At 42.3% G+C, this 26,734-nt stretch overlaps 1 protein-coding gene across 1 annotated transcript in view; it reads right to left on the reverse strand.

Moving 5' to 3' along the window:
* LOC119657034 overlaps nt 1-26,734 on the reverse strand; it is a 209,745-nt gene that overhangs the window by 58,413 nt on the left and 124,598 nt on the right. Inside the window, exons 11-12 of the mRNA XM_038063786.1 lie at nt 20,411-26,696; nt 913-20,247 (exon numbers count right to left, since the gene is read on the reverse strand). Coding sequence (XP_037919714.1) covers nt 913-20,247; nt 20,411-26,696 — 25,621 coding nt within the window. The remainder of the gene's footprint in view (nt 1-912; nt 20,248-20,410; nt 26,697-26,734) is intronic.

Here is a 26,734-nt window from a genome sequence, read left to right on the forward strand (position 1 = left end):
GAGCTGAATGTGGTCCTTCCACTTCGCTAGGATATTTTTATAGTTTGCCAATCAAGTTGTTTGGGTGTAGATTGCATCCTTTTCAGCTTTCCGATGCTCACTTCAGTCAAGTTAAGACCAACTGAAGGTTCAATGTCCGATTCCTTTTCAATAAGATCCAGTAAGAGTTAAACACAATATTATCATTACCTCCCTTCAAAAACTCAACTGCCATGCGTGAATTAGTATTTTGATGAAAACGATGTACTCGTTCAAAACAATGATGGTAATAGAAGTCTTTCTCGTTGGATTTCAGTGATCGTTTTCGAGGGGTTAAGCTGAGGTTCACACTGCAAGGACAGTGCGGTTCAGTGTGTTTCGAAAAAAATCCTGTGGAATTGGTTCCCTGTGAACATCAGGGTCTTCTCAAATGGTTCATGCTGCTTCGGGGTCGGAGGCTATAGCTCTACGGCCCTGGACCCCAACATAGGTGATACCGGTCGGGCCTTACGGCTGTCTAATGTCCTACAACTCTAACTCCTAAAATTGTGGTAACCTAGTGACTTAGCTTCGAACGCTTCGAAGAATTTGGTAACAAACTAAAAGGAAAACGACTCCCACCCTCCCAACGGGAAGATCTACGAGACGCTACCTCTTCTCCTAAACTTTTCTGACCTCGCTTCCGCTCGCTAGGCTAATACTATTGCTATTACGCTTCCTATGTGCCCGACGTTTACTATGTTTTCTTGGTACCCTCTTCTTCACAATATGTATTTCGCTACTGTAACTTGTTTGTGTGTGTACGATTGGTTCATTAGTTTTGTAGTGTTCTTGTAAAACTGTAGATTCTGAGTCTGCGCCTGAGGACGTGTAGCCCTCGCCTGTTGTGAAAGTGTGAAATGACGAACCGTCTGGTCGAACAAATGTACTAACACGTCCGGATGACGCAACACTGCCATCTCGTGGTACTTTACTCAATGTTACTTTATCCAGATTTGCTATTGATATGACCAGTGGTGATGATTCATTTGATTCAGGACGAAGGAGTGGCACTAGAGGACGTACATAGTTGATTGATTTTTCAGTTTTGGCGGTGGGTCGTTCAGTGGTTTGGATTGGACCGATAGTAGTGGTAGTTGGCGGTGTTGACGTTGTTGTAGGAGTCTCGGTTGTTGAAAGTGGCGTAGGTGTTTGTGTGGGAATTTCCGGAGCAAAGGTAGTTGCACCAGCAAACACCGTTGGTTCTGTAGTTGCTAAAGTAGCACTTGTGGTTGCTTGTTGTGGGGAATTAACACTGCGAACAACTTCATGTATAACATTCGGTCTAACTTCGCCAAGCGATGTGGCAAACACCGGACTATTTATAACTCGACCAGATTTGGATTTCCTAGTAAATTCAAACAAACCCTCCAACGAAATCGTGGAGGTTTCAACACCAGATAAGACATCAGGAACAAATGGATGTCGATTGACCTTGCCCGCTCTAGCTCCTTGATCGTTCTGATACTCTGGAATTGAGTTTCTTACTGGTGTAAACTCAGTAACTGGAATCTCTTCGGTAGGTTTGTAGTCAGCTACGGTACTACGTCCTTCAATCAGTACATTGCTGCCTTGGTATTCCAACGACCTGCCATGGGTTTCTTCACTTCTGGCCCGTCCGGTTGAATCGACCAAGTTCACCAATGCTGCACGACTAATTTCGCCTATATGGTCTACCCTTGGAAGCTTCTCTAATTTAAGTTCTGTACTTGAAATATTCTGGGTGGTGTGATTGTTGACATTGATTTTGTAGACATTCTGTTTCGAATAGATTTCGACAATTCGGTTAATTTCCACCAACTTCCTTGGGTCTGAGGTCATGACGGTATGAACATAGTCTTTTGTGTCTCCCGGTGCAGTTGTAGTATGGTCTTCCTCACTGAGTTCAAATACATGATGCAAAGTCGTCATTTTCGATGTGGTTGAAGTAGGCGGTATTGGTGTAGCAGGAGAATGTTGAGAGTTCTCCAGGACATTTTCCTGGAATTGATTAAAACCATTAACATCATCACCTACATACTCCCCATCGGATTCAAAGTTGTGCAATTGTGTTGTGTAATAAGACTCGGACTCCGTTTCATTGGTGTAACCAGTGATGTTGTACTCTACACCATCTTTCTGTGTTGTCTTAGGTTTTACAGTTGTGTGTTTCCTACTGGTTTCTTGGAATATCTTCTTATTTCTAGCATTGAGTGCATCAATATTCAAATCTTCAAGAAGGGAGTTATCGGAGAGTGTGCTTTCGGTAGAACTAGAGGCGGTGTACTTGCGCTCGTAATTGCGCGTGCTATTGGTACGGAATGGGGCTGGGGTTGTGGGTTTAGGAGGACTGGTTACAGCCAGTCGTAGGGAAGCAGGATGGATGGTGGTAACGAAGGGGCGGTTCACTACTCGTGGTTTATTCGATGGTCGCGTTATCCGATGAGTTGGATGACGTCGAGTTGTTGTGGTTGATGGAGTAGTTGTGTCGTTATCTGATTCGTCCTCCTTTGATTCGGATTTTTGGAGTACACCAACGAAACCATTATTGAGCCGTACGACAGCCCCCGACTCGGTTGCAGTATTCAAGCTTACGGCTGGAATTGGTGGTGGGAGTTGACCTGGAGCTAACACCATCTTAAGGAGGTCAATAGGACTATTTGGCTGGACTAGGACGGGCGGTATTGCGGGGATACCCAAACTTAGCACAGGTGAATTTGGTTGATTTGAATGAACAGGTGGTATTGGGTGTGGCACATTGGGTATTTGGGATTTCGAAAGCTGAGTGATTTTCTCCTCTTCATCATAATCTTCCTCTTCAGAATCATCTTCTTCTTCATCTTCATTTGCTTCCAAGCCTTGTTGAGGATTCTCCTCAAGATGACTTTCTGCCTTTGGTGTTCTGTTTATGAGAACATAATTTGGTTTTATCAATGCAATTTTATGCGGAGCATCTCCGTCTTCCTCTTCAACCTTCGTGTATTCGTCGTATTCCTCTTCTTCGGCATCATTGGCTTCGTCTCCATTCGATGGGGTTGTCCTAGCTGTTGTTGATTTCAGCCTATATTTATTTGGAGTTTGTTTGAGAACAGACGGTACCTTTGGAATAATTATTCCAACTGGATTATCTATATCTGCTGGTGATTTGATTGAGGTAAAATTCGTGCTATATTTACGGACGTAACTTTTGGGAGTGGGGCTGGTTGCTTCTGTGGACGTGATGGCTGAAATCGAAGGTTTCGTTGGTTTATATGGTCTTCGTGATGCAAATAGTTTGCTTTTCGTTGTGGTGGTAGTAGACGTCGATTCTGTGGATGATGTATCATTGAGATTTTGGCTCACGTCGGAAGATGTTGGAGGGATGATTGTCGCATTTTCGCCGATATCTTCGCCTGGAATCGTTGTGTTTGATACATCATCTGGTATAATTGTGGTGTTTGAAATTTCGCTACTAGGTTCCGTAGCGGCTGTGATGGATGTATCATTTATCGCGGGAGATTCTCCCTCTTCTGGAAGGACGGGAGCTTCAGTAATTGTTGGAGTTGGGGCCAGTGGTGTGGTTTCAAGTGGTCTTGTCAAATTGAATTCCCCTTCTGAAAGCAACTTGATTCTCAACTCTTCCTCATCTGTCACCGTAATATTCGCTGTTTCATCTATTGTTTCAATGGGATCTAATGGATGAGTTCCATTTGTCTCCAACTCATAATCGCGGATTGTTTCGGTTTCGACCTTTTGGGTAGTAGGTTCTTCAGAGGATACTTCCAAAGTATTACTTAAAGTGGTATGATTGAATCTTTGCTCCAGTTCGAGGGTTGTGCTTTCCGGATCAAAGGATCTAACCGATTCTTTTACATCCAACAAAACTTTAGAGACAATTTCTTCATCCTCTACAGTTTGGTTTTTCGCTTCTTCACCAACCTTGAGCAAATGTATCCGGCCATCAGTTTGTGGGACAAACTTCAGTACTGGTACAACAGTTGTGCTCGCATTAACAGCAGGTTTCTTTAGTCGTCTGATTACCTTTCGGAATCGTCTAGTCGGTACCAAGTCATCGGGGGACTCAGTTGTACTTGATGCTTTATCCTCAGCGTCTCCTACACTCGACCTTGAAGGGCTGAATGCTTTTGGACGCACTGTAGATGTTTTTCTCCTTCTTGTTGTAGGCAAGGCAGTGGTACTTCTCGGCACCTCTGTTTCACTAATATCAATATTTTCATCAAATCTGGTCGATCCAGTTTCACTTGATATACCTGACCCTGCACTTGGCGGAGTAGTTGCACTGTTTTCCACAGGTCGTTTTCGTATTAACTTTCTTCTAACTGTAAACCTACGCGGAGCTGTTGAGCTTTCAGTTGTTGAAGTCAGTGTCTGTTGAGTCGAGGTACTGTCTGAGTCTCTATTTTCGTTGTCACCTAAGTCTTTGTTTGGAGTTCGCGCTACATTTCCTCTACCAACGTTGCTGATATTCGTCCCGTTAACTGGACGACGTACTCTAAAGATAGCTACTCTTCTTCGACCACTAACTGTACTTGATGTGATATTTTGTACATCGTCAGTTGGTGATACTGTGGCCGTTGTAGAGTTATATCTTGTTGATGATGAACGCGTTGTTGAATTTACCTGGTTATAACCGCCACGTCTTGATGAAGTGATATTCTGAAAACGTCGGTTAAAATTAAGCAACAGAGGCCGACTAAAATCAATGTTAACGCTGCCAATATCATCATCAACGTTAACATCAACAACAGATTGCGTGTTATTACCATCATTATTATCATCAATAATTGCAACACCTACTAATTGTTTAGATATTAACGAATTCCCATTAGGACCATTGACACTAAGATTTGTTAGGTTATTGTTGCTGTTGGTGTAATTATTGGTAGTTACGGTTAGTGTTGGTGTATTAGAATCAATATTGGAATTGGATTGTAGGAGACCGGGAATAATAGGATGAGACCCTGTTGGTTTTGTTCTTACACTACTTAAGGGTTTAAAACTATTTTGAAAAACTTGAGATGTCTTGTCGGCACTGTCTTTTTTATCTTCCTCACTGGTGAGTTCTTCATCGTCATCGTAGTACTCATCGCTTTCCTCATCCTCTTGATCCGTTTTATTGGACCTTACAAAGTCGGCAGTGACTTGACCTTGAGTTTGCTGCCGTGTTATAACGAGGTTTTCACCAATGCCACCGGGGCTTGTTGGTGAAAATTTATTTTGAGAATTGATAGCGTGCTGCTCACCCTCATGCTCAACTTCATCGGACTCGTTCTGCTCCCCACTAAGTGCTGGCTTTGCAGTTTGAGAACGAATACCAAGAATAGGTTTGGTGCGCGTTGGGAATGCGAACTTTGTGCGCGTCGCTGAATTGTCCTTTATTGTCTCAGTTTCGATTTTGCTATTGATTGTTTTTTGGAAAGTCCCGAATTTTCTAACGGGCACCGGTTTTTCAACAACTGGTTCTTCCTCTTCTTCCTCATCATCATACTCATCATATTCTTCCTCATCATCTGCCTCTGCCTTGTTGGTGAAACCTTTTTTCACTGAATTGTTGAGAGAGAAACTTGGGCGTGGACGATTTGCCGGGGAAAATCGATTAGTAGTTTCGGAGTTTTCATTTTGTTGCCTAATTGTTGAAGTCTCTGTCAGGGTTTGAACTTTTATGCGATTCAAACTGTTATAGGTACGCTTCGTTGGTGAAAAGCCGGAATTTTTTGTTGATGAAAATTTATTTATAATCAATTGGTCTTCATCATCTGCCTCATCTTCTTCACTTTCATCTACGTCTTCTTCCTCATCATCCTGATACTTGGCTGTTGAACTACTGGGTCTACCAAAATAGGTTCGTCTTGTTACGGCGCTGAAAGTACTCTTTGTGCCCAAATTTTCACCAATCGTTTTACGATTAGATGACGTAAATTTAGTTTTTGATCTTTGGAACTGTTCACTACTTTCTTCATCTTCCGTTTCTTCCTCTGCCTTTTGAATGGTTTGGACACGTTTAATGCTGCCAAATGTTTTTCTTGTTGGTGATGCGGGGTTTCTGTCAGGTTCATTTGAATTGCCTAATGACGATTTTGGCTTGATAGTTGTAGGTCTGCTGAATCCGAATGCTCTCCGAGTTGTACTCGGAACAGCTTTTGGTTCTTCTTCCTTCTCTTCGTTTTCATCAACTAAGTCGGTTTTTGAAGATGTGGAACTGAGGGCGGATTTTTTGCGATTTAGGAGAGTGAATGTGCGTCTTGTTGATGCTTCTATGATACTCTCCTCGTCGTCTTCATTTTCGTCATTCACTGGGGATTGAGTAGTTGTCGTTGTTGTTCTTCGAATTGGAGTAAATGTTCTCCTTGTTGTCTGATTTTCTTCTGAAACCTCCTCATCACCCTCCTGTCTTGATGTTGAACTTTTTTCTACAGAAGCAGTGGTTGTCGATCTTGTTATAAACTTTTGACGATCAAAAGTGAATTGTGTCGGTGTTGGGGTAGGTGTTACTGTGTCAAGCAGACGAAGAGTGGTTGGAGTTTCCGGAGTATCAGTAATATCTAGCGGCTCATTCTCTTTAGTATCTGAGACATATCTTGCAGTTGTCAACTCTTCATCCTCCTCATCTTTCAACTTAAATGACGCTTCTGTGATCGATTCGATTGAGGTAACTTCCATTTCATCCAAAATCGGATCAGTACTATCACTGAAAGCAGATATTGTTGTTCCTGCAATATCTTCTGACTCAGACACTGTGGAGGTAGATTCCGTTGCGATTAATGGCTTTTGTGTTGGTGTTTCAGTTACTTCTGCTGAATCGTCTTCAGGCTCTTCGTTTGTATCTTGGATGGTTTCCTGCTCTATTGACGGAGCAGTTTTAGTTTTTTGTTTACTAAGTAACAAACTATTCCTTCTAGAGGTAATTGACAAATTCGCTTCACCATCGACTTTTTTGTCCACTTGGGAAGAGTCAGTCGAGGTTAGTGTACGATTTAAGAATTTCACACGATTCAAAATTGAAGGGGTCCTTTTTGTCGCAGGTGCTGCTGAAGTATCTTCCTTCTCTTCTACGTTGTCATCATTTTCAGATACTTTAACTGCTGCCGGTTTTTTGGTAAACCTGTTGCGATTCAGGATACCATAGGTTCGTCTAGTTGTGCTTGGAGTCTTAATGCTAGCAGAATCGTCCTCAATGTCATCTTCTTCCTCAATTTCAGGTGTTTCAGTCGTTGAAGGTCTGCCGAAAGGCTTTGGTCGATTTAGAATCCCATAAGTTCTCCTAGTAGTGGTCGTAACTTGTAGGCCGACGGGACTATCATCAATTTCTTCATCACTCTCAATTTCAGCCGGCTCTTCAGTCGGAGGTCTGGTTGGAAGTTTCGCCCGATTGAGGAAACTGAAAGTTCGCCTGGTAGTACTAGAAGTCTCAGAGCTAATTTGTGTATTTTCAACTTCATCCTCATCATAATCTTTCACTGGTTCCTTTGTTGTAGGTGTGCTAGGTAATCTTGATTTGTTAATGAAGCTATATGTCTTACGGGTTGTGCTTGTAATTTTCGGCTGCAAAGTGGTATCTTCCGCTTCTTCCTCTAAATCGGCTTCTTCCTCCAAATCTGTTTCTTCAGTTGTGGGTCTAGTTGGGAGTCGTGCTCGATTAATAAGGCCATAGGTCCGCTTAGTAGTAACAGAAATTTCTGGAGTAGATGGACCATCTTCACTATCTTCTTCACTATCTTCTTCATCATCTACTTTATCTGGTCTCTCGGTTTTCGGTCCTATCGGCAACGTTTTCCTGTTTAAACTTGCATAACTCCGTCTAGTTGTACTTTGGATTTCCCGGTTCGAGTGATCTACTTCTTCTTCCTCATCGAAATCAGTTGACGAATCAGATGTTGGCTTTACTGGTAACTTTCTTCTGGTTACAAAACCATAAGTCCGTCTCGTTGTACTGGAAATGCGTTCTTCGGTCTCCTCCTCCTCTTCTTCATCAATTTCCTCCAGTTCTTCTGTTGTAGATACTGCTGTCGCCTTAATACGATTAATTGCGCCATAAGTTCTTCTAGTCGGACTAATAGGATGTTCTGAAAGTTCACCAACTCCTTGCGTGCGTGTAAATGTGGAAGAAGTTCGTCGGAAGCCAGAGACTCCGTCAGCTTCGAGTTCAGACTCCTCATTTTTGGAAGAAACAACTACTGGGCGCACACGTTTCCTAACAACAAAAGACCGTCTAGTCGTTGGTGTTTTCTCCTGTACACTCTCTTCTTCAGTGTCTTCTGGTGAATCTTGGTTGATTTCTTGATCAGTTTGAGCTGCAGTAGTGGTTTGAACTTTGCTTCGAGTGCGGAAAGTAAAGGCCCTCCTGGTGGTCGGGCTAGTTCTCGCGGTATTTACTTCTTCTACTGCTACTGTTGGTTTAAGTGGTGGTCGAGTGTTTCTAGTTCGAAAGGTAAATGTCCCTCTGGTGCTGGGGCGCAGTGTTGCTTGGGAGCTTATCCCTGTATTCTCTTCATCTTCTAGGGCAGGAATTTCAGTGGTAGATGTGGAAGTTGAACTGCGAAATTTGTATTTGCCTCTAGTTGTTATCTGCACCCTCTGTGGGGTAACAGCTAATGTTTTTTCCGTCGATTCTTCTGGGTTCGGTAGAGCTTCAGTCGTTGTTGAAAGTCTTCTTCGACTAGGGATCGAATAGACTCTCCTGGATGTTACTATATTTTTTATGCCATTACCTTCCTTTGAATTTGAATTGAGTGAAGCTATGGCTATGCCAATTTGCTTTTCCTCATCCTCATCCTCATCCTCATTGTTGAAGTTTTCTTTTTCCGAAGTAAATGTGTTTGCTTCAGTTTGAGATATTCCGGGCTCTTCAAAGTCATCTTCGGAGGTTTCTGATTCTGTTTTATTACTGGACACCCTATTTCGAGTTAATGTGACATATTTGGACGTCGCCGTAGAGACTTTGAAAAGTGTAAGGTCTTGCTGTTCTTCTAGAGAAATTATGTTGCCTTCTATGTGTTCCGTTGAATCTTTCTCTTCTTCCGGAGATACAGTTGGTGTACGTTGCGTACTGCTGTAAGAAATTGTCGTTCCTTCTTCGTTATCAAGTTCTTCTATGTCCGTTTCTTTGTTTTCAACTATTGTATTGGAGGCATTGTTTTTCCGGGTTATAGTAGTATATTTTGAACCTTTGATGACATCTGAATCTTTGCCTACCTCTTCATCCTCTTCTTCTGTCTCACCAGATACTTCGCTAGATGTTGAATCCTTAGAAACTGAAGAAGTTTGAACTCGATTTATAGACGAGTAAACTTTTCCTCCTTTACCATTGTTTGCTATCACAGTTTCTTTCACTCCATTGTTAGTATTCTCATTACTATTCTCTTTTTCATTTCCTTTTGTTTCTAGTGTTGTTTTTTTCAAGCCGGAAGTTCTGGAAAGGGTGGTATAGGTTCGGCCAGGTTTATCAGAATCGGATGTAGTTTCTTCATTTTCTTCCTGTGCGTATAAAGGCGTGGTGGGCTCAGCATCGTCCGCGGATTCGGTAGTAACTTTTGGTCTAGTGATGGTGACATATTTTCTAGTTGTTGTTTCCGGGGTGTCCTCATCGGTTTCTTCATTAGAGAATATCCTTTTCATTGAAGAAAGAAGGCGTGAAAGGAAGCTATCAGTCACTTCATCTTCCTCGTCACTTTGGTAATCATCGTATTCCTCTTTACTGGGTTCATCTTCTTCGTCGTCTTCTAGATCTCCGCTCTTTGTAGACCCTCTTGAGGCTCCAACCTCATTGTGGCCTCCCAAGGCACTGCCCGTCACTTCCTCCTCTTCTTCTATATCATAGTTTATTTGAGGCAGTTTAAACTTAAACCCAGCCGTTCCATTAGGTCTAGACACTTTCGAGCTCGGTGTTGGTCCTTTTAAAAAAATCAAAGTAGTTCTTATAGTTGTTTCGTCATCAATGTCAGCGAATTCTTCATACGAACCAGATCCAGCGCCATTCAGATCATTTGCGGTGTTGGTTCTAACAGGTAGGGCATTGCCTTTCCTATCAGAATTTTGACGAATGAGCACCGTTTCAGAGCCAACTTGCTGAGACGACTGTTTGGTAGACTCCCTATTAGATTGGAATGTTCTAATATAGGTTACCTTGCTGTCAGGAAGGACTCGCTTAGTGGTCACGGTTTTATTTCGAGTGGTTGGTTGTGTAGAACCAATCAACTCTTTTCGATTTACTCTCGTCACGTAGCCTTCTGATGAAAATATACCTGTGGTGTTTCTCGAAGCGAACTTGGTAGTTCCCCTATCAACAACTGTTGTCTCTTTATCAGTAGCGTCCGTTGTTGTCGTTATTTGATCCGTAAGTTTACGAAGTCTCTTATCTATTTGGTATTCCTGTTGAACAAACTCTTCTTCATTTAGATTTAGCGTTAAATCAGAAGAATGTAATCCATGATTTGATGAAGAAAGAAGAGTAGACTCAGTCGTAGTAGTGGAAGTAGCAGATGGTATGGCGAAAGCGCTAGTAGAATCATCGATAGGACTAGCAGTAGTAGAAGAAAAAGTTGGGGATGATGATGATGAAGAGACGATAGATTCAAGAGAAGTGGTAACAGAAAAGACAGAATCTGTCGCATCCAAAGTAGTGTCCTCTACTTCCTCCTCAAAAAAATCAACTTCATTTTGATCCTGCTCCTCATTTTCGTCAGCATAGTTTATATCGATATCGTAAGTTGGTAAGGTTTGGGTTTCATAATAGTTTGCAGTCACATATTGGTTAGAACTCCCTGCAGACTCTAGGTTAGAAGTATCATCCGTCATTTGATCAAAGGATTCAAAAGGATCTTTCTGCGAAGGAGGGCTCTCACCGGCGGAATCACGTATCGCCCCGCCTTTCGAGGCTAGTAACCGAAAATTTTGCTTCTGACGAAGGCGAAGAGCCTTTCTTCTCTGCAGCCCGGGCTTTTTCTCTATAACCTTTTCCTCATTTTTATTAACAGGTTTCAGTTTGGTAATGGCTTCGTTATCGTCAGACTCTACAGGATTATTGGAATTTTGGATTGGGACTTCTTCATTAGTTTCGGAACGCGGCCGAAATCGCTTAAGGACTACTCTCTTGCGATTACCGTTTTTTTGTGTGGAGGGTTTTTCATTTTGACTAGGGGTGGGTGCTTCTTCAATCTCTTCTTTTGGTGGATTTGAATCAGATTCTAATTTAGTGGGCTTGGGGGGGTTTTGAAAGCGCGAGGCGGCAGTTCGAGCCTGGAATCTTTTACGAGAAACTGAGGAGACTCGTTTTCTGCTTTCGGTGGATGATTCTATTGCGGGACCTTGTGGTTCAGCAACTTCATCCTGATTTACAAACTTCGGTGCAGCTTGTGTTCTATTTTTTGGTCTTGGGCGACCCAATCTCCGTGAGTTGGGTTTCGGCTTCTTTGTTGGCTTAATTTCTTCCCCAGGCGCAGCTGGTGATTCTTCTGATGGCTGAGCAGTAGTTCTTTGTTTATTACGATTTCTGAGACGGTTTCTTCCACCAGGCCTTCGTGGTCGTGAAGGCTTTTCTTGAGCTGGGGTACTCTCGGTTGTAGGTGGTTGTTGAGGTGCTTCGGAATTAACTTCTACAGGATTCAAGTCCTCGGTTTTGGGTTTCTTTCTTTGAAGAACAACCCGTTTACGAGTTATTTGAGAGGTTTCCTTTTGTGAAGTAGAGGATTGTCTATTGAAATTTCTGCTAGATATTGGTTTTCTAAGAACCTTCCTTGATTTCACACCAAGTGTGTTTGGTGGTGGTGTGATTGCTTCTGTAGTTGTCGATCTTTGAGTGGTGGAAGGTTCTTCAGGTATTGCTGAAGTTGCTTGAGTAGTAGATGTATGTTCAGGCGTGACGTTCTCAATGGTATTCAAACTTTCATCCTTAATGGGCACTGATGATACTTCAGGCAATTCTGAAGTTTGTGGAGTTACAGGAGTCTCCGAAGTCGTTGGCACTTCGATTGGTTTCGGGAGCTCTGGCGCTTCTGTAGATACTGGGATCTCTTGAGGTTTTACTTCCTCCAGTGCTTTTGCTGTTGTAGAAACTTCGATTTTTTCAGGAATTACTGGAGTTTCTGGGTCGAATCCTACTGGGTAGTTTGGAGTTTCTGTGGTTGTGGTTGTTGTGCTTGTAGAGGCACCACGGAATCTGAAGTTAGTTCGTTGCCTAGATATGTTGGGCGAATAGTTCCGTCTACTTGTTGGTGATGTAACACGTTGACGACCTCTTGTTGGCAGTCCAAGGCGTCTCGGTGCCTGAGTAATTTCTGCATCCTGAGCAGCTGCTGAGGTAGTAGATGCAGGTGCTGCCGTCGTCCTGCTACGGAATCTGTTCAATCGATTGCGCACACTGCTTGAGGTGGTTCTAATGGTAATTTGGGTCGATCGCTCACTGGTATCACCTAAGCTTCGTTCCGTCGTTATTCTAGAACTAATCCTTGATCTCGGATTGTATGGGCGACCACGCCTTGATGATAGTTTCTGAAGAGGAGACAGGACCCTACTTCGAACATTTTCTGTTACCGGACTCGCTTCTGTTGGTTTTTCGGATGAAGTTTTTGCAACATGATCATCCTGGTCTCCTTCAGGTAGTGGTTTAGAAGTGGTAGTTGTTGTGGTAGTAGTAGATGAAGAAGAAGTGGTAGCAGCTGTGGTTGAGCTAGTAGTTGTAGTGGTGGGAGTAGTAGTGTATTTTTCAGTAGTAAGCGAAGTTGTAAGATGTTCTAAGGGTGTTGTAGATGGAATGCTTACCAATGATGAAGGTTTGGTTGCTCTTTGAGAATCTGGATCAACTTGCTGATCGACATTTTCATAGCCGATTTCATTCAATAGTACATCTAATTGGGGAGCTTCGTGTCGACTTTGCTCTGTTACTACTTGACTGTATTTCTTCTGGAAGTACCGCAAAATTTCTTGGTCGGCCAGTGTTGTTTCAGATGATTGTGTTGGCCTTCTTCTAATTGATTTTTGAGTAGTTGTAGATGGCGGTTCCTGGGTGAGAAGAACTCGCTCTTCATACAGTTCATTTGTTTTTAGAGCCGATTCCGTTGTAGCTGCAGCTGTTTGACTGACAATTGCCTCAAGGGCGGGTGCTTCAGTATACTTTTCAGTGGTTGTAGTGTGGCTTCCTTTAGGAAGAGCAGAGGTAGTCGCCTCTGTAGAAATTTCATATTCTTCTGTTGATAAGGCCACGGGAGGGTCTGTGGCGTGGGGTAGTATTTCATCAGTTATTTCAGAAGTATTGTTTTCAAAGATAGCCTTTGAACTGCTTTCAGTTAACACCTGGGTATGCGTTTGCTGCTTAACTGTTTCAGGTGTGTGAAGATGGGTTTCAACCATAGAGCTCAATTTTTCCTGGCTAGATATTTCACCAATGGGCTGAAGGGTAGTACTCTCAACTGTAGGCAGTTTTGTTGAGCTGCTTCCTGCTTGGCTTTCCTGGGAGGATTCGGTCACGCTCTTTGTTGCGATCTGTTCTGAATCACTTCTGTTTTCCTGAAGTGTTGAAATTGAAGCACTATGTTGCTCTTCTTGTGTAATCTCAACAAGATTTCTTGAAGTAGACTCAGAGATTGGAAGAGTGGTGAAACTTGATTGTTCAGTTGTTTGCTCGTACATGGTATAATTTTCAGTTGATATAAGTTGGCTGTCAGCAGCATTAGATATAATAAACTTGCCTTCTTCGCTTTCTACACTTTCTCCAGAGTAAGCCGTGGAAGGAATCGTAGTTTGTGGAGGTATGATAGTTGTGTGGTCTTCAATTCTGTTAACATCGGTTTGTGTTTCAATTCCAATAGATCCTTCTGTATTAACAGAACTAGTTGGAGATGCTGTTGTAGAAGGAGTTTCTACGTTGCCTATTACCGAGGTGGTGTATTCGACAATGGCCTCAGTTGTAGCGCCGATGAAATTTTCTGTCTCATCCTTGTGAACGAATTCTGAACTACTTTCATTTGAGGCGATAGAGCTGCTCGTTTCCTCCTTCGTGATAAGTACTTGTTGTTCACCTAACTCCATTCGCTCGTAACCTGATTCTAGTTGTATCACTGGAGAAGTGGTAGTCACTGGATCGCTAATAATTTGTTCGTCATTAGGTTCGCTTTTTTCTATCAGTTTCGGAGGTTCTTCGGAAATCAAGACTCGCTCATTTTCTGCTGGAGGAGGTACCGTAGTGACTACATTTTCGTCGGTTAATGCTTTGTGCTGATTTGCTTCTAGTTCTACCGTTTGGAAGGAGTTGAATTCGAGTACATTCTTTTGGTGATTAATGTCTTCATTTGTAATGTCCGGGAGAATAGTGGTTGTTTCAGTGAGATCCTCTTGTACTTGCTGTTGGTTAACTTCCAGTTCCGACGTATTAGAGGAAGTGATCTTAGCAACTGACTGATGCTGAGATTCTTCAAGTTCTCCCATTGCTTCAACTTTTTCAATTTCTTTTTCGAACATTTTTGAAGTAGTGGTTTCAATGGGTGTTTCTACACTGGTAAAGTTGCTTTCAAGGGGTAGATCATTTTGAGTTGATTGTTCCACCTTATCTGAATTAGGTCCAGTTGCTCCAGCAGAAATAAAGGATTCAACAGTTGTAGTATCATATTGTTCAGTGCCAAACATCGACGGGATTAGTGCTTCTTTTTCATTATCGAGTGCATTTTGAGCATGAGTTTCAATCGAGTAAGTTTCCTCAGAATGGGAAACATTCTGGCTTGACCCCTGTTCGCTCGTCAAATTTCTGGTTGCTTCTTCAGCAGATGGTCCCCAAACCATATTAGGATTTATCGTTGTCGCTTCACCTTCTTCCACCAAAAGCATCTGAGGGCTAGTTGGCACAATATCAGCAACATTTCCAACATCAGACATGAACCCTTCTTCGTGCATTGTTAGGTCAGCTTGTTCAGCACTTTCTTGGTAAATAACCTTACCAAAAGTACCTACGAAATTTGGGTCATCCGTAGCCAGGATTTGAGTTGTAGTTGTGGATGGTGTGATTTTCTCTGTTGTTGTGGTTACTTCAGTGAAATTTCTCAGATTAGTCCTTCGTTGAGAAGAAAACTTAAATCTGGAAGACTGACGAACGTGAGATAGTCCTTCAGTTGCTTTTCTAGAACTGGAGTATGATGTCTTTTGAGAATCGTACCGGGTTCTTCCCCGTGTTCGCGAATATTTAGTGCTTTGAATTTCAGACGAATGATCAGGTTTAGTTGGTCTGCTAGGAAGGCTCGTTGTTGAAGGGCTCATGTATTCTTCACTGGATTTGTCAGCTACTTCTAAACTTTCGCCGACTGTGGGTGATTCAGTCAGATTGTTCGTTTCTGCCGTTAAGGCAAAAGTTGGTGTTATTTCTGGAAGCACCGCCGTTGTTGAAGGGCTTATATATTCTTCACTGGACTGGCCTGCTACTTCTAAAGCTTCGTCGACTGTGGATGATTCAGTCAGATTGTTCGTTTCTGCCATTAAAGTAATAGTTGGTGCTACTTCTGGAACCACCGCGTTTGCTTGATCGATTTTTTCTTCGTCAAGGATTTGGCCACTTTCATGTATTTTTGATGAGAAGGATGTTTCGGAGTTTTGAGTGTAAACTGTGGATTCATGTTGTTCGGGCATATCAATAGTCGGAGAAGGCTCATTTTGTGCAAGACTTTCCGATGCAGTAACCGCTTCTGGTGGTGCCCCTGTGGGTATTTCTTCATTCAATTCAGGAACTAACTTTTCAGTTGTTACCCCTGCATTTTCCATTGATGGGTAAGAAGCTTCGTCAATGGCATGTCCCTTCAATAGACTCAAATCTGAGGTTGATGATTCTTGGCTAGGAAGTGGAGTCGTGTAGTCACCTTCGATTGAGTTAACGTCTCCCAAAAGATCGGCAGGTACCGAAGCCAATGTCGTTGCTTCTTCAATGATCACTTGGTTCTCCTGGGAAGTGTTTTGACTAAGTTCGACTGCAGGGGTAGAGGTTACTTCCATTGAAATTCTTTCGCCGGAATGTTCTTCAGTGAATTCTGGGCTAGTCGAAGAATCGCTTACTGAAGGTTGAATAGTTGAAGTTCGCTCATCAGGGAGCAGTTCCGCGGAATTTTGATTCAACGGCAAGTCGCTTACTGAAGGTCGGGCTGTTGTGTAGTCTAAAGTGTCCTTCTCACTTCCAATCTCTTCAACTGAAACAACATTTTGGGTAGTTACCTCTTGGGTATTTACTTCAACTGAGACGATGCTCTGGGTAGTTACTTCTTGAGTATTTACTTCTTCTTGCATGGCGGCTCCCTGTTTAGCTTCCCCGCTTATCGCCTTTGTGTGCGACCAAGTTTGATCCACATCTTCAATGGATGTTACTTCACCTTCGAAAGAACCGGATTCGGCACTTGTGGTCGATGTACTAGGTTTCGATGTAACACGTCCTCTAAAGCTTCCAGTCCGCTCCCGAGAGAATTTTTTGTAGGATGAAGAGGATTGTTCTTGTGAAGCTTGCGAAGCGGTGAATGGAGTAGCTTTCTGACTTTCGGTCCTGGTTTTTTGGTACCTATTGCGACTTCTGCTTCGATTTGTGAGGTATTCCCTAGTTTTGTTGCTTCCACTTTGAGTTTCGCTTGATGTTTTTCTCTGACTATAATATGACTGGGTTCTAGTCCGAATGTTCGACCTTTCTTGAGAGGTCTTGGAAGACAAAGAAAGTTTATTTTGTGATTGGTATGTATTCTGCGAATTTTCGGATATCTCTACATTGTTCACGGCGTCACTGTTGACTTTCTTTACTTCTTGTGATGAAGAATCCGTGATTGTAGGTTTTGTCACTTCTTCAATTTCTTCAGTGGGATCTTGACTAACATCGGCCGATTCAACGGACGGAATTGTATCTGTTTCGGCAAGCAAAGCATTGATTTTTTCCGCATCTAATCCATCGAAGAGTTCGTGTGACATGGTGGGGGCGGGTTCATAGGTGGCAGTGACATCAGCTGACAGCAACGTATTTTCATCTGTGGTTGCTTGCTGGACTGCAATTTTAATCTCTTCTTGCGCTGTTGTCGTTTCAACTTCTGGATGACTTGTGGTTGTAGAATAGGAAATATCAATTATACTGGGTGTACCACTAACATCACTCTCAGCAATTGGGACTTCCTGGCTGGTAGTAGAGGTAGTTGAACTCGTTTCAGTTGATGCGTTTGAAGATGGTTGAACTTCGTCAAATTCCTGACTTGACTGCACACCTGTTGGGACATATGTCTCCTCAATACGGTCTACTACTAGGTCTTTTAGTTTCACTAATCCATCGATGATATTTCTCACTTCCTGTGAGCTTGATAAATCTTTGTGTTCAATGGTCTCTTCACTATTCACTGTTGATTTTGTCAAATCATGCTCTAAATTTAAAGCAGTATTTTGCTCCGTGTTGGAAGATTCACTGGACTCACTCAAACCACTGAAAGAACTGCTACGAATATTTGATCCTTCAGTTAAAGTATTTTGGACTTCTTCGCTGTTGGAGGATAAGCTGCTAGAGGAAGAGTTCGCTTCGAGAATCGTTTCTCCAGATTCCTTTTCAGAATGTTCGGAAAAACTTCTTTCCGTGGTGATGCCAGAGCCCCCCTCCTCCGATATTGAAATCGGTTCCTCTGTTTGTGACAACACTTCATTACCACTCAAAGATTCACCAGAAGCGTAGGGTCCCTGGCTCATAGAAGGATATGCCGTCGTCTGTTGTACTTTTTCATCAAGGAACGGCACGTTAGTAAGGGGAACATTGACTTCTGAGTTCGTCTCTTTAGTTTCATCCAGAGAACTCTGGGAAGCACCGGAAGCTACAGCTGTAGCAGTAATTGCTTCTTCTGTCACTGAAATTATCGGTATATTTGTTTGTGATGGAATTTCGACCTCTTTCAAAGATTCATCAGACGTAGAATGCCTACCACTTATGGAAGGATATTCCGTTGTCGGTATTTCCTTAACAACCTGATCTGCAGCCCCAACAGAATTGCTATCTGCATCAAGATCTTCAGCCATTAGTTCCTCATTTATATTAGTGAACTGTGATTCCTTTGAATCATTTCTCTCAAACCGAGAAACCTCCAAAGAGGTTGAAGAAGTTTCAAGAGATTGTTGAAATAGTGAGGGACCATCTGTAACTTCATTGGAGAGAGAATTGGCGCCCTCAGAGAAGAGCCTATGTTGGGAAGCAGCAGCGATATCAATCTCATGTTGCCGAAGGTAGTGGTCCTCGGACGGAATGGTTTCACTCGCGATAGTAGTTGAGTCAAGATTAGAATCTAGGACAAGATTTTGGACATCCAATTGTTCATCGTGCTGTTGGTTGGATTCGTCGCTCGCGGGCTGCTGTAAGATGACATTGTTAATATTTGCTAGAGTTGTAGAAGCACCTGATGAAGCAGAATCTACAGACTGTTGCTGCTGAGCAAGATAAATACTGCTATTATTGTTGGCACCTAAAACATCTTCTTCTCCTCCTTCCGCTCTCTCTTCGTCCTTAGCTTTACTAGCGATTTGTTCGGTTAATGTGTTAGTAGCAGTTAACTTAGCTTTCTCTTCTTCAGAACCTTCTGCAATGCCACTACTATTAGCTAATAAAAGTATACTCATTGTGTGCTCATTTAGTGGCATGTCTAATATTTCGGCAACCTCCTTGTCTGGCACTGTCGACTCAATAATTTCAACTACAACTGGTGTGTTACCGTGAGTATGGGCATTGGTAACCTTCTCTGGGAGTTCTGCAATGGCTTCGGTAGGTTCAGTGGTTGTGAATCCTTTTTGATTGTGGATTGCTTGAGATGTTGTGAACCCACCGAAAAGAGTTGCAGAGCTGAAGGAAATTTCTTGGTTTGCTTGTGAGTTGAATGATGATTCTGTAGTTACTCCGTTAACCCGTTCAATTTTGTGGATATAAATGATCGGTGAGTCTGGAAAATCTTTTGTCCTGGTCTCACCAATAATTTTCATTCGATTACCTTTCCGATAGTAGATAGGGATTTCGTTGTTGTAAGGTTCTTGGAACGATGGTATTGTTGACGAGATTCGACCCCGAGGTCTGGTTGTGAATGTTGTTTTATGACCAGGTCTAGGAGGGTTGGTTGGTTGAGACGATGATTCAGATATACGGGAAGAAAATACATGGGATGATTCGAAATGATTCTTGGTATATTTGTTAGAGTCTTTGGCAGTATTCTCATAACTTGCTCGATATTGATGTTCAGATTCAATCGAATCCGAAAATCCTGAACCATCTTCGGCATCATAACTATCTACAAGCTGGGCTTCGTAATTATCATCAACGTAATCTGGAGGGATTTCAGGGTATGGTTTGGGAATGGTTCCAGATTGAGTATTTGCAAAAATCGTTGATGTGCTATCGCTTCGTTGGTATTCCTCATTTACTTGGTTTTGACCACTCATTGAGGTTTGACTGGTTTGGGACACTTTTGAACCTTCAGCATTTTCTCGGGATTGGAACTCAGTTTGGTCCTCTTTACCCCCTGTTGAAACTTTGCTATCAAAAGTCTCAAAAGCGTGAGCCGAAATACCGGCAGAATTGTCTGAATAGATGAATTTGTTTTCATGGGGATCAGCGACATGAATGAGGGATGGAGAGTTCCTACGACCTTCAGTAGTTTGCTCAAAATTTAATGGAATTATTGGGATGTGACCAGCTGTAACGTGAATTAAAGGAAGTTCTGTCTGAGGGGAAGGTTGAGATGTTGCGGTCTCAACCGGTTCAGTCGACGATTCGATAGTTTGGATAAAAGTTGCCTCAGAATCTTCACCCCTGGTATCTATATTCTTCGTGGAATGTAGGCTCGAGTCTTGAGTATGAGTAGTATTGCCAGTTACTGAGCTAAAAGATTCAATAAAATCTTTTGTTGGTTCAGGTAACTTGTCATCTCTCAGAGAAACCTTTTCTTCCAAAAGTGTGGCGCTGAAAGCGCTTTCAGAGGATTTCGACTTTTCTAACGAATCATTTACTGTCGAAGAATCTTCACTTGATAAGATAGTGGCACCACCTGAAAAGGTTGCCGATTTTTGTCTAGTGGAAGATGGATATGTATTGGTTGAAACAAAATTAGATTTCGATTCGATGCTGGATAGCTGACCTTCGTTCTCAAATGAGTTTACTGTTGAAGTATGTTTGGCGGAACTACCTTTGGAATACGAGCCTTTAAGGCTACTTTCATTCTGTTTATGGTTGATGTTTTGCAAGGAGTCTGTTATACTCAATTCCTGGCTTAGGGAAGTATCTTCTATATTCTGGAAAGACTGCTTTGCCGTTGAGTGGGCTGAGTTCTTAATATTTGTGTCTGTTTGAATGCTTTCTTCGTTAGATCCCAAGTTTTCCGCTTGAAAGCTGGAACTTCCTTCCAGTTTTTTTTTCTTGGCTTTCCGTGCCATCCCCCACTGACGAACTACTGACCAGAGAAGCACCTCTATCCTGGGAGAACTGGCTTTCCGAAAAGTTATGGCTTGCGGAAATTTCTTTATTATTTTGGGCCGATTCTTTCGCGGTCTTATCATGCACTTCACTAACTCTTTGCAAGCCTAGCAAATTTTCCGAATATGTATCCGTTTGGATGTTACTAGTGACAAACACTGAGTTATTGGTTTCTAACCTGGAATTTCCGGCTAACGTTTCTTGGAGGTTTTTAACTTCATCCGCTACAGAATTCCCATCTGGCAAACTACTTATTGCAGAAATGTTTTCTTCCTGGGAGAACTGACGATCGACAGACGTACTTGAGGCGGAGTTTTGATTCGTGGAATTGTGTTTCCTAATTTGGGCTGTTTCCTTTGGAATCTGACCGCCCAATTCTGTTTGAGAGGTGGCCAAACTTCCAGAATACGTTTCAATGTTATCTGCAACGGAGTCTGAATTATAGTTTCCCAATATGGTGCTTTCTTCATGGTTTTCAGTAGTTTTGATTGAAGAATGATCTGATGAGGAATCATTGGTCAAATCAACAATTTCTTCTTGGGAGAAGTTCCTCTCCAGGGATGAGACTGATCCAGATGTTTGATTTGAAGAAGTAATGGTTTTATTCAAAGCGGATTCCAGGGCAGTTTCGAAGCCTGATTCATTTTCTGCTTGCGGCCCGGTCAAGTCTTTCGAATATGTTTCCTTCTTTTTGGTATAGTTGTTGGCTACAAAGATGTCGGTTACCAGTTTTGAGCTTTCCTCTAACGTTTTTCCTTGCGTTCCAATGTTAAATACAGTAGCGTTGTTAACTGAAGAACTGCTTTTCACAGAAGTGTCTCCGTCCTGGGAAAGCTCGTTGTCCAAGGATGAATTCGCTTCTAAATTTTGATTGGCGGAAGCACCTTTTTGGTTTAGTACTGACTCCTCCTTGAGCAATTCATTTTTCGTTTTAGAGTGGACAATATTTCTAGAAGATGATTCGGTTTCGGTATTATCAGCGTTGGATACCAATTTGGTGGAACTTCCATCTAACCTGCTTCCTTCCTTCACTGCACCATTACTTACAGGATCATATATCACCGGATTACCAATTTTTGAAGTACTTCGTTCTTCGGAAACCTGGTCTTCAAACGATGAGGTCGCACTGGAAAAACTTCCTGAAGCCCTGTTTCTTCCAAGGCTGGTATCTCCTGCGTCTACTTTTTTGACGACAGCATCGGATTTCTGATTCTCAGAATATTTATCTCCAGTTGTGGAGGAAACTCGGTGTTCCTGGGTGCTCTTGATTTGTTGGACAGTTTCATATGAGAAAGACCCTTTAGAGGATCTCACAGATCCTGAATTTTCATTTTCAAGTGATCTGCTATTTGCCAAAGCATCGGTTGTTTGTTGGTCGACTTGCTCCTTATTTGAAGAAGCCCTATTTTCTGGTAATGCAAGGTCGAGTTCAGACTTGACAGTCGAATAGACTCCTTTAGTTTTGGAATTCAACTCACTTTGGTACACACTATCATGCAATTTACGATCCTCTGAGATTGTGTCCCGAAACTGCTGGTTTGATGAGAATGAATTCGAGAGTTTGTCATGCTCTTTGGAGAGTTCCCCGCTTGTCAACTCATATCTTGTTAAGTTTCTATGTCTTTGATGGGTTTTATATCCTGTTTGATGTTCTCCAAGTCCTGCTCCCAAAGAGCTTTCATTTTCAGGTTCATTTTGAAGTGTTCTTTCTATTGAAGCTATTGAATTTTCAGTAGGCTTTTCAGGATGAGTCCCTTCGATTTGCTTGGTGTCATCGCCCTCTGAATTTTGAGTGATCGCTTTATTTTCCAGAACCAAGGACGAAACATCTAAATTATTCACTTTTTCGTTCAGAATTTCGCTGTTTCTTTGCTTGAAGGAAGAATTTGCGATTTCTACAGTTGCCGCAAGAGTTTCAGATGTATCAACATTTTGAAGGTTGGCTTCTTTGCTTGCCTTTGATGCTTCTAAGAGGCTTTCCTGGAGATGTTCACCCTTTTGGGTATCATTCCAGTCCAAGTTATTTATCGTGTTTTCAGTATAAATGACTGTAGGTGCCACTTCTTCACCCATACCTGAAAAAGTTGGATTTGGGGGGAGCACAGAGTCATCGGAGACAGGTGGGACTGGAAAAGCAGAGACATGTTCTGGTACATCTTCAGTAATAGCTATTCCAACTGTCGAAGATAGTGTTTGCCCTTCTTTGGTATGTTGCGCGGCGTCAGTTTCATTTCGTGTTTCGGTTTCACCAGAGCTGGCATCAAATTCGATGTGGCCTGCAGAAACGATATTGGTATCAAGTGCAAGTTTATTTTGCTGATTTATCTGTGCATCACTTGATGATTCCATGATCGTACTTTTCGTAGATAGTTCAATTGTTGTAACGTTTTCAGAAGCCTCACTTTTAAAGCCGTCGGAAATCTGTTGTTGACCCTCAGTACCATTCAAATTATTTACGAAATAGTTTGAAGGTCTAAGACTGGCTTCAAAGTTATTTATCTGTAAATTTTCATCTGCTCTTTCCTCTTCCTTATTTTGAGCCTCTTCGCTACTCCTGTCGGTGCTAGTATGAGTGGATTCTCGATCTCCAAGAATTTGTTTTTCGGCAGCAATGTCAGAGGATATAACGTTTGAATTATCAACTACCTGCGTTGAATCTAGGTTCGAAGTCCTCTCTTTGCTGATCCCAGTATGTATATCTACTCCTTCTACAGATAATGGCTTGGTATCAACATATTCAATAGATGTTTCCGAGTCCATCCTATCACGTGCGATGTTTACATCATTTGCAGGCTGGCTATCTGGAGGGATGCGATTTTGAACGGATTGTGTTCTTAGCGTTTTTCTCTGAGTCTCTTGAGAGAAAGTTTGACTGTTAATTTTTGAGTATTGTCTCCCAGGATGTTTCCTCGACGACTGTGTTGTTGTTGGCCGTCTGGTACTTCTGTTAGCCCCTGCTCGTTGTCGCAAAAGGTTTTGATTCCGACCGCGTACTCTAACATCATCTTGTGCCCTTTCTGCAGATCTGGACCTATCTACCATATCTTCCGAAAGAATTGTATCTCCTTTCATATTTCGCATCTTGTAAGTAAATTTTCCGTCCCCCGTTCGACGTTCGTAAGTGATTTCCTCTTCAAAATGGTTAATGTCATTCCTTTCGTCCGGTTCCGGTTTCCCTAAAAGTTTTTTTGATTCGACACTTAAAGGCCGCCTCCCTTTTATGTACGACGTCTCGTCTCTACCCTGGTCTGTCACTTTTGTTTGACTTAGACTAGATGAAGTCAGCATGGCATCTTCGGTATTTTCAGTATACTCTTCTTCATCATCCCCATTACTTGCTTTGGGTGGTCTGGCCGGTCTTCTACGAATGACCATCTTTTGGAGTTTGGAATCATCATGAGCTGCACGCCATTTTGCTAGATCGACCGACAACAGAGAGCTTAGGTCTGAAAAATATTCTGGACGTTCAGGTCGATAGATTGCTTCTGTTGTTAGGCGTGGAGCTTCGGTAGTGGTTGTCAGCCGAATTCTTCCTCGATTACGAGTTATTGGCCGCCGGGTAGTAGTAGTTTCCTCAAAGTTAGTAGGTTTGCTTTGGAAGAGTTGTGATTCATTGTTTTCGTCTTCATTGGTTTTGAATTGCGTTCGTGTACGCGTGAAGCTTTTTGTAATTGAAAGATGAGAACTAGGCTTGGGTTTAACGAAGGATTTAGGTCTTTCGAGACTAGTGCCTGCAGAAGTTTGCTTTATTACATCAGTTCGTCCAAATGTTCTCTGAGTTTGCTGTTGATTTACGAGTGGTTCATTATCAGTTAAGCTGGTAGAAGTGCCAGCTTTCGGACCTGCCTTCTTATTGGTATCAGAAACTAATGTGGAAGAAAATGCAAAGTTACGGTTGACCGTAAACTTTGACGTGCTTTGGGAGTTTGATGTCGAAACTATTCGTGAATTTCCAGATACTTCTTCAGGAGTTGCATCTTCTAACGGAAGGTGAACAAGAAGAGGCTCATCTTGAACTTCTTTGTCTAAATCTGCGTCTGAAGGTATTTTGGCTTCAACATCGAAATTAGAAGTCTTTGAAGATGTGGCTTGGGAGTTTGATCCAGATGTTATCTGTGAATTGGATGCCAACTCAACAGATTCTGCATTCTCTCCTTGTAATTCATTTTGGTTACGAGAAGTACTGGGTAATTTAGTTTTCGAGCTTGCGTTAAATTCATCTGTTCGAATATTGTCAAGTCTTATCTGGGAATCCATTTGATTAGACTTAGAAAATTCCTTTGTTTGTAAAACCGTTTCCCCGCCATTTGAGAAAGATATCGCATCCTGTGCTCCTTGGAACGAACTCAAGCTTTCGTTTTCTCCTCCAGCAATATTCTGATAACGTCCATGCTGGGTTTGAGCTTGGTTTCCTTCTCCTTGATAAGTTTTTCCAATCCTTTCCTGATAGTCCTCATAAAGTTCATCATTAGAATAATCTACCTCTCCCTCATGAGAATCTTCAGGCCTAATATTAGTTGGCCTCTGTCCGAATTTTCTATTATCTATTCGTTGAGTGATCCTATTAGAAGAGCCGGGTCTTCCTTGCCATTGTCCGGAATAACCAGTGAAATCGAACCCTTGAGGAGGCTCATTAGGAGGCTGTTGATTTGGGTCGGAACTGTTAAAGTCGGGCCTATAGGGACGGTCAAGATAGGGTTGGGGATTAGGAATAGGCGTTGTGGTGCGCCATGGTCGGAATGCTCCCCGACTTTGACTACGCCACGATTTTCGTGCGGAGTTTTCATTTTGATCCTGAGAATTTTGTAAAACTTGACGTTGTGTATTGCCAATTGTTTGCTGTTGTTGTTGGTCTTGTTTTTGTTGTAGATTCACTGAATTTGGTCGATTGAAAGTTTGAGTTCGACCGATAGTGCTAGTAGTAGTGTTAAAAGAATCTATATTAAATGTACCTGCCACCGCTTCAGATGTATTTACCTTACCAACATAGACTGTGTTATCTACAAGAGTGCTGTTAGATTCTACTAAATCAGGACTATCACTGTTAAAATTAGGTTTCCGACTAGATATGTTTGCTCTACTAAATTGTTTGGATGCAACATACGAAACATTTAATGCAGAAGATGATGAAAATGGACTCACCCTTGTCCTTGTTGTTGATCGGCTCCGCGATGTTGGTTCGCTTACGTCGAGCGAAGTTTCGGTTGTTGTTGTGGTTCGGGTTTGGGAGGGACGGGTACGTCTGCGTGAGGGTAAGCTGAAAGGTCTAGGACTAGATAAGATACTGACGAACTCTTCAGGCTCCTCAGTTGTTGTAGTCGAAGTTGTCGACTGTGTGGGTCTTCGCCTAGTATTAAAGCGACTAGTTGACGCGGTAGGTCTGCTTTGACGTACTGAGGTGGGGCTCGAGAAGGCGGGTCTAGAGGTTGTCGTCGATGTTGTTCTTGTTATGATTAAAACACTATCCTCACTATCTACATTACTACTTAAACTAGATTCACTATTTACATTGTTCAGACTAGATTCGAATTTTGAGTTAGTTCTGGTTAGTTCTGAGTCTTCAACTAGGCCCTGCCTCTCTACCGCCTCTACGCCAACTTCTTTTTCACCGGTAACTAATGTTACCTTGTCGACAGTATCCTGTCTTGAATTACTGGACGAAACTGAATTCAATTCAGAAACTTGATTTTGCGCGATCTCAACTGTATCTAGAGCAGGAGCTGTAGATATAATCGGCAAGGAATCCTTAGAAGCGACCTCGTTCTGATCAGCGGACTTTTCTAGAAGTCCGCCAACTACAACTTCCGTAGGCGAAACCGAGCTCACTTCAATATTGGGGGTAGGAGTAAGGGTAATAGGATCAGTGGAACTAGGATCGGATAGTTCAATCAACAAACTATTTTGCGTAACAGTTTCAATCGAGGGTTGCGAAAGATCAGGTGGACTTGTTTCCGGGGAGAGGGTTTGAGGTGATGAAGTGGTTGCTGTGATTGATGTTGATGTAAGAGGTGCAGAAGGTGTAGTTGTTGTAGTGGATCTTCGCACAATGTTGGTGTAGTCAGGCGTAACAGACGGTATTTCCTGATCTTGTGGTGCTGAGATGGGTGTGGTGTTAGCTAAACTAGGATCTGAGTATTGTACCGTAATTGTTGGGATGGTGTCATCTTCCAATGTTTTCAGAGTTGCTTCTGCTTCTTCCAAAGTTAGTGATGTGATTGGAGCTGTATCAACTGGTGAAGTTGGTCGAGTTCTATTGTAAATTTGGAATCTAAGAAAGTAACTTTTGGTGATTAATCCCACTTTACA

The sequence above is a fragment of the Hermetia illucens genome, chromosome 5 (genome assembly GCF_905115235.1).
Source record: "Hermetia illucens chromosome 5, iHerIll2.2.curated.20191125, whole genome shotgun sequence".
In the NCBI taxonomy this organism is placed as follows: domain Eukaryota; kingdom Metazoa; phylum Arthropoda; class Insecta; order Diptera; family Stratiomyidae; genus Hermetia; species Hermetia illucens.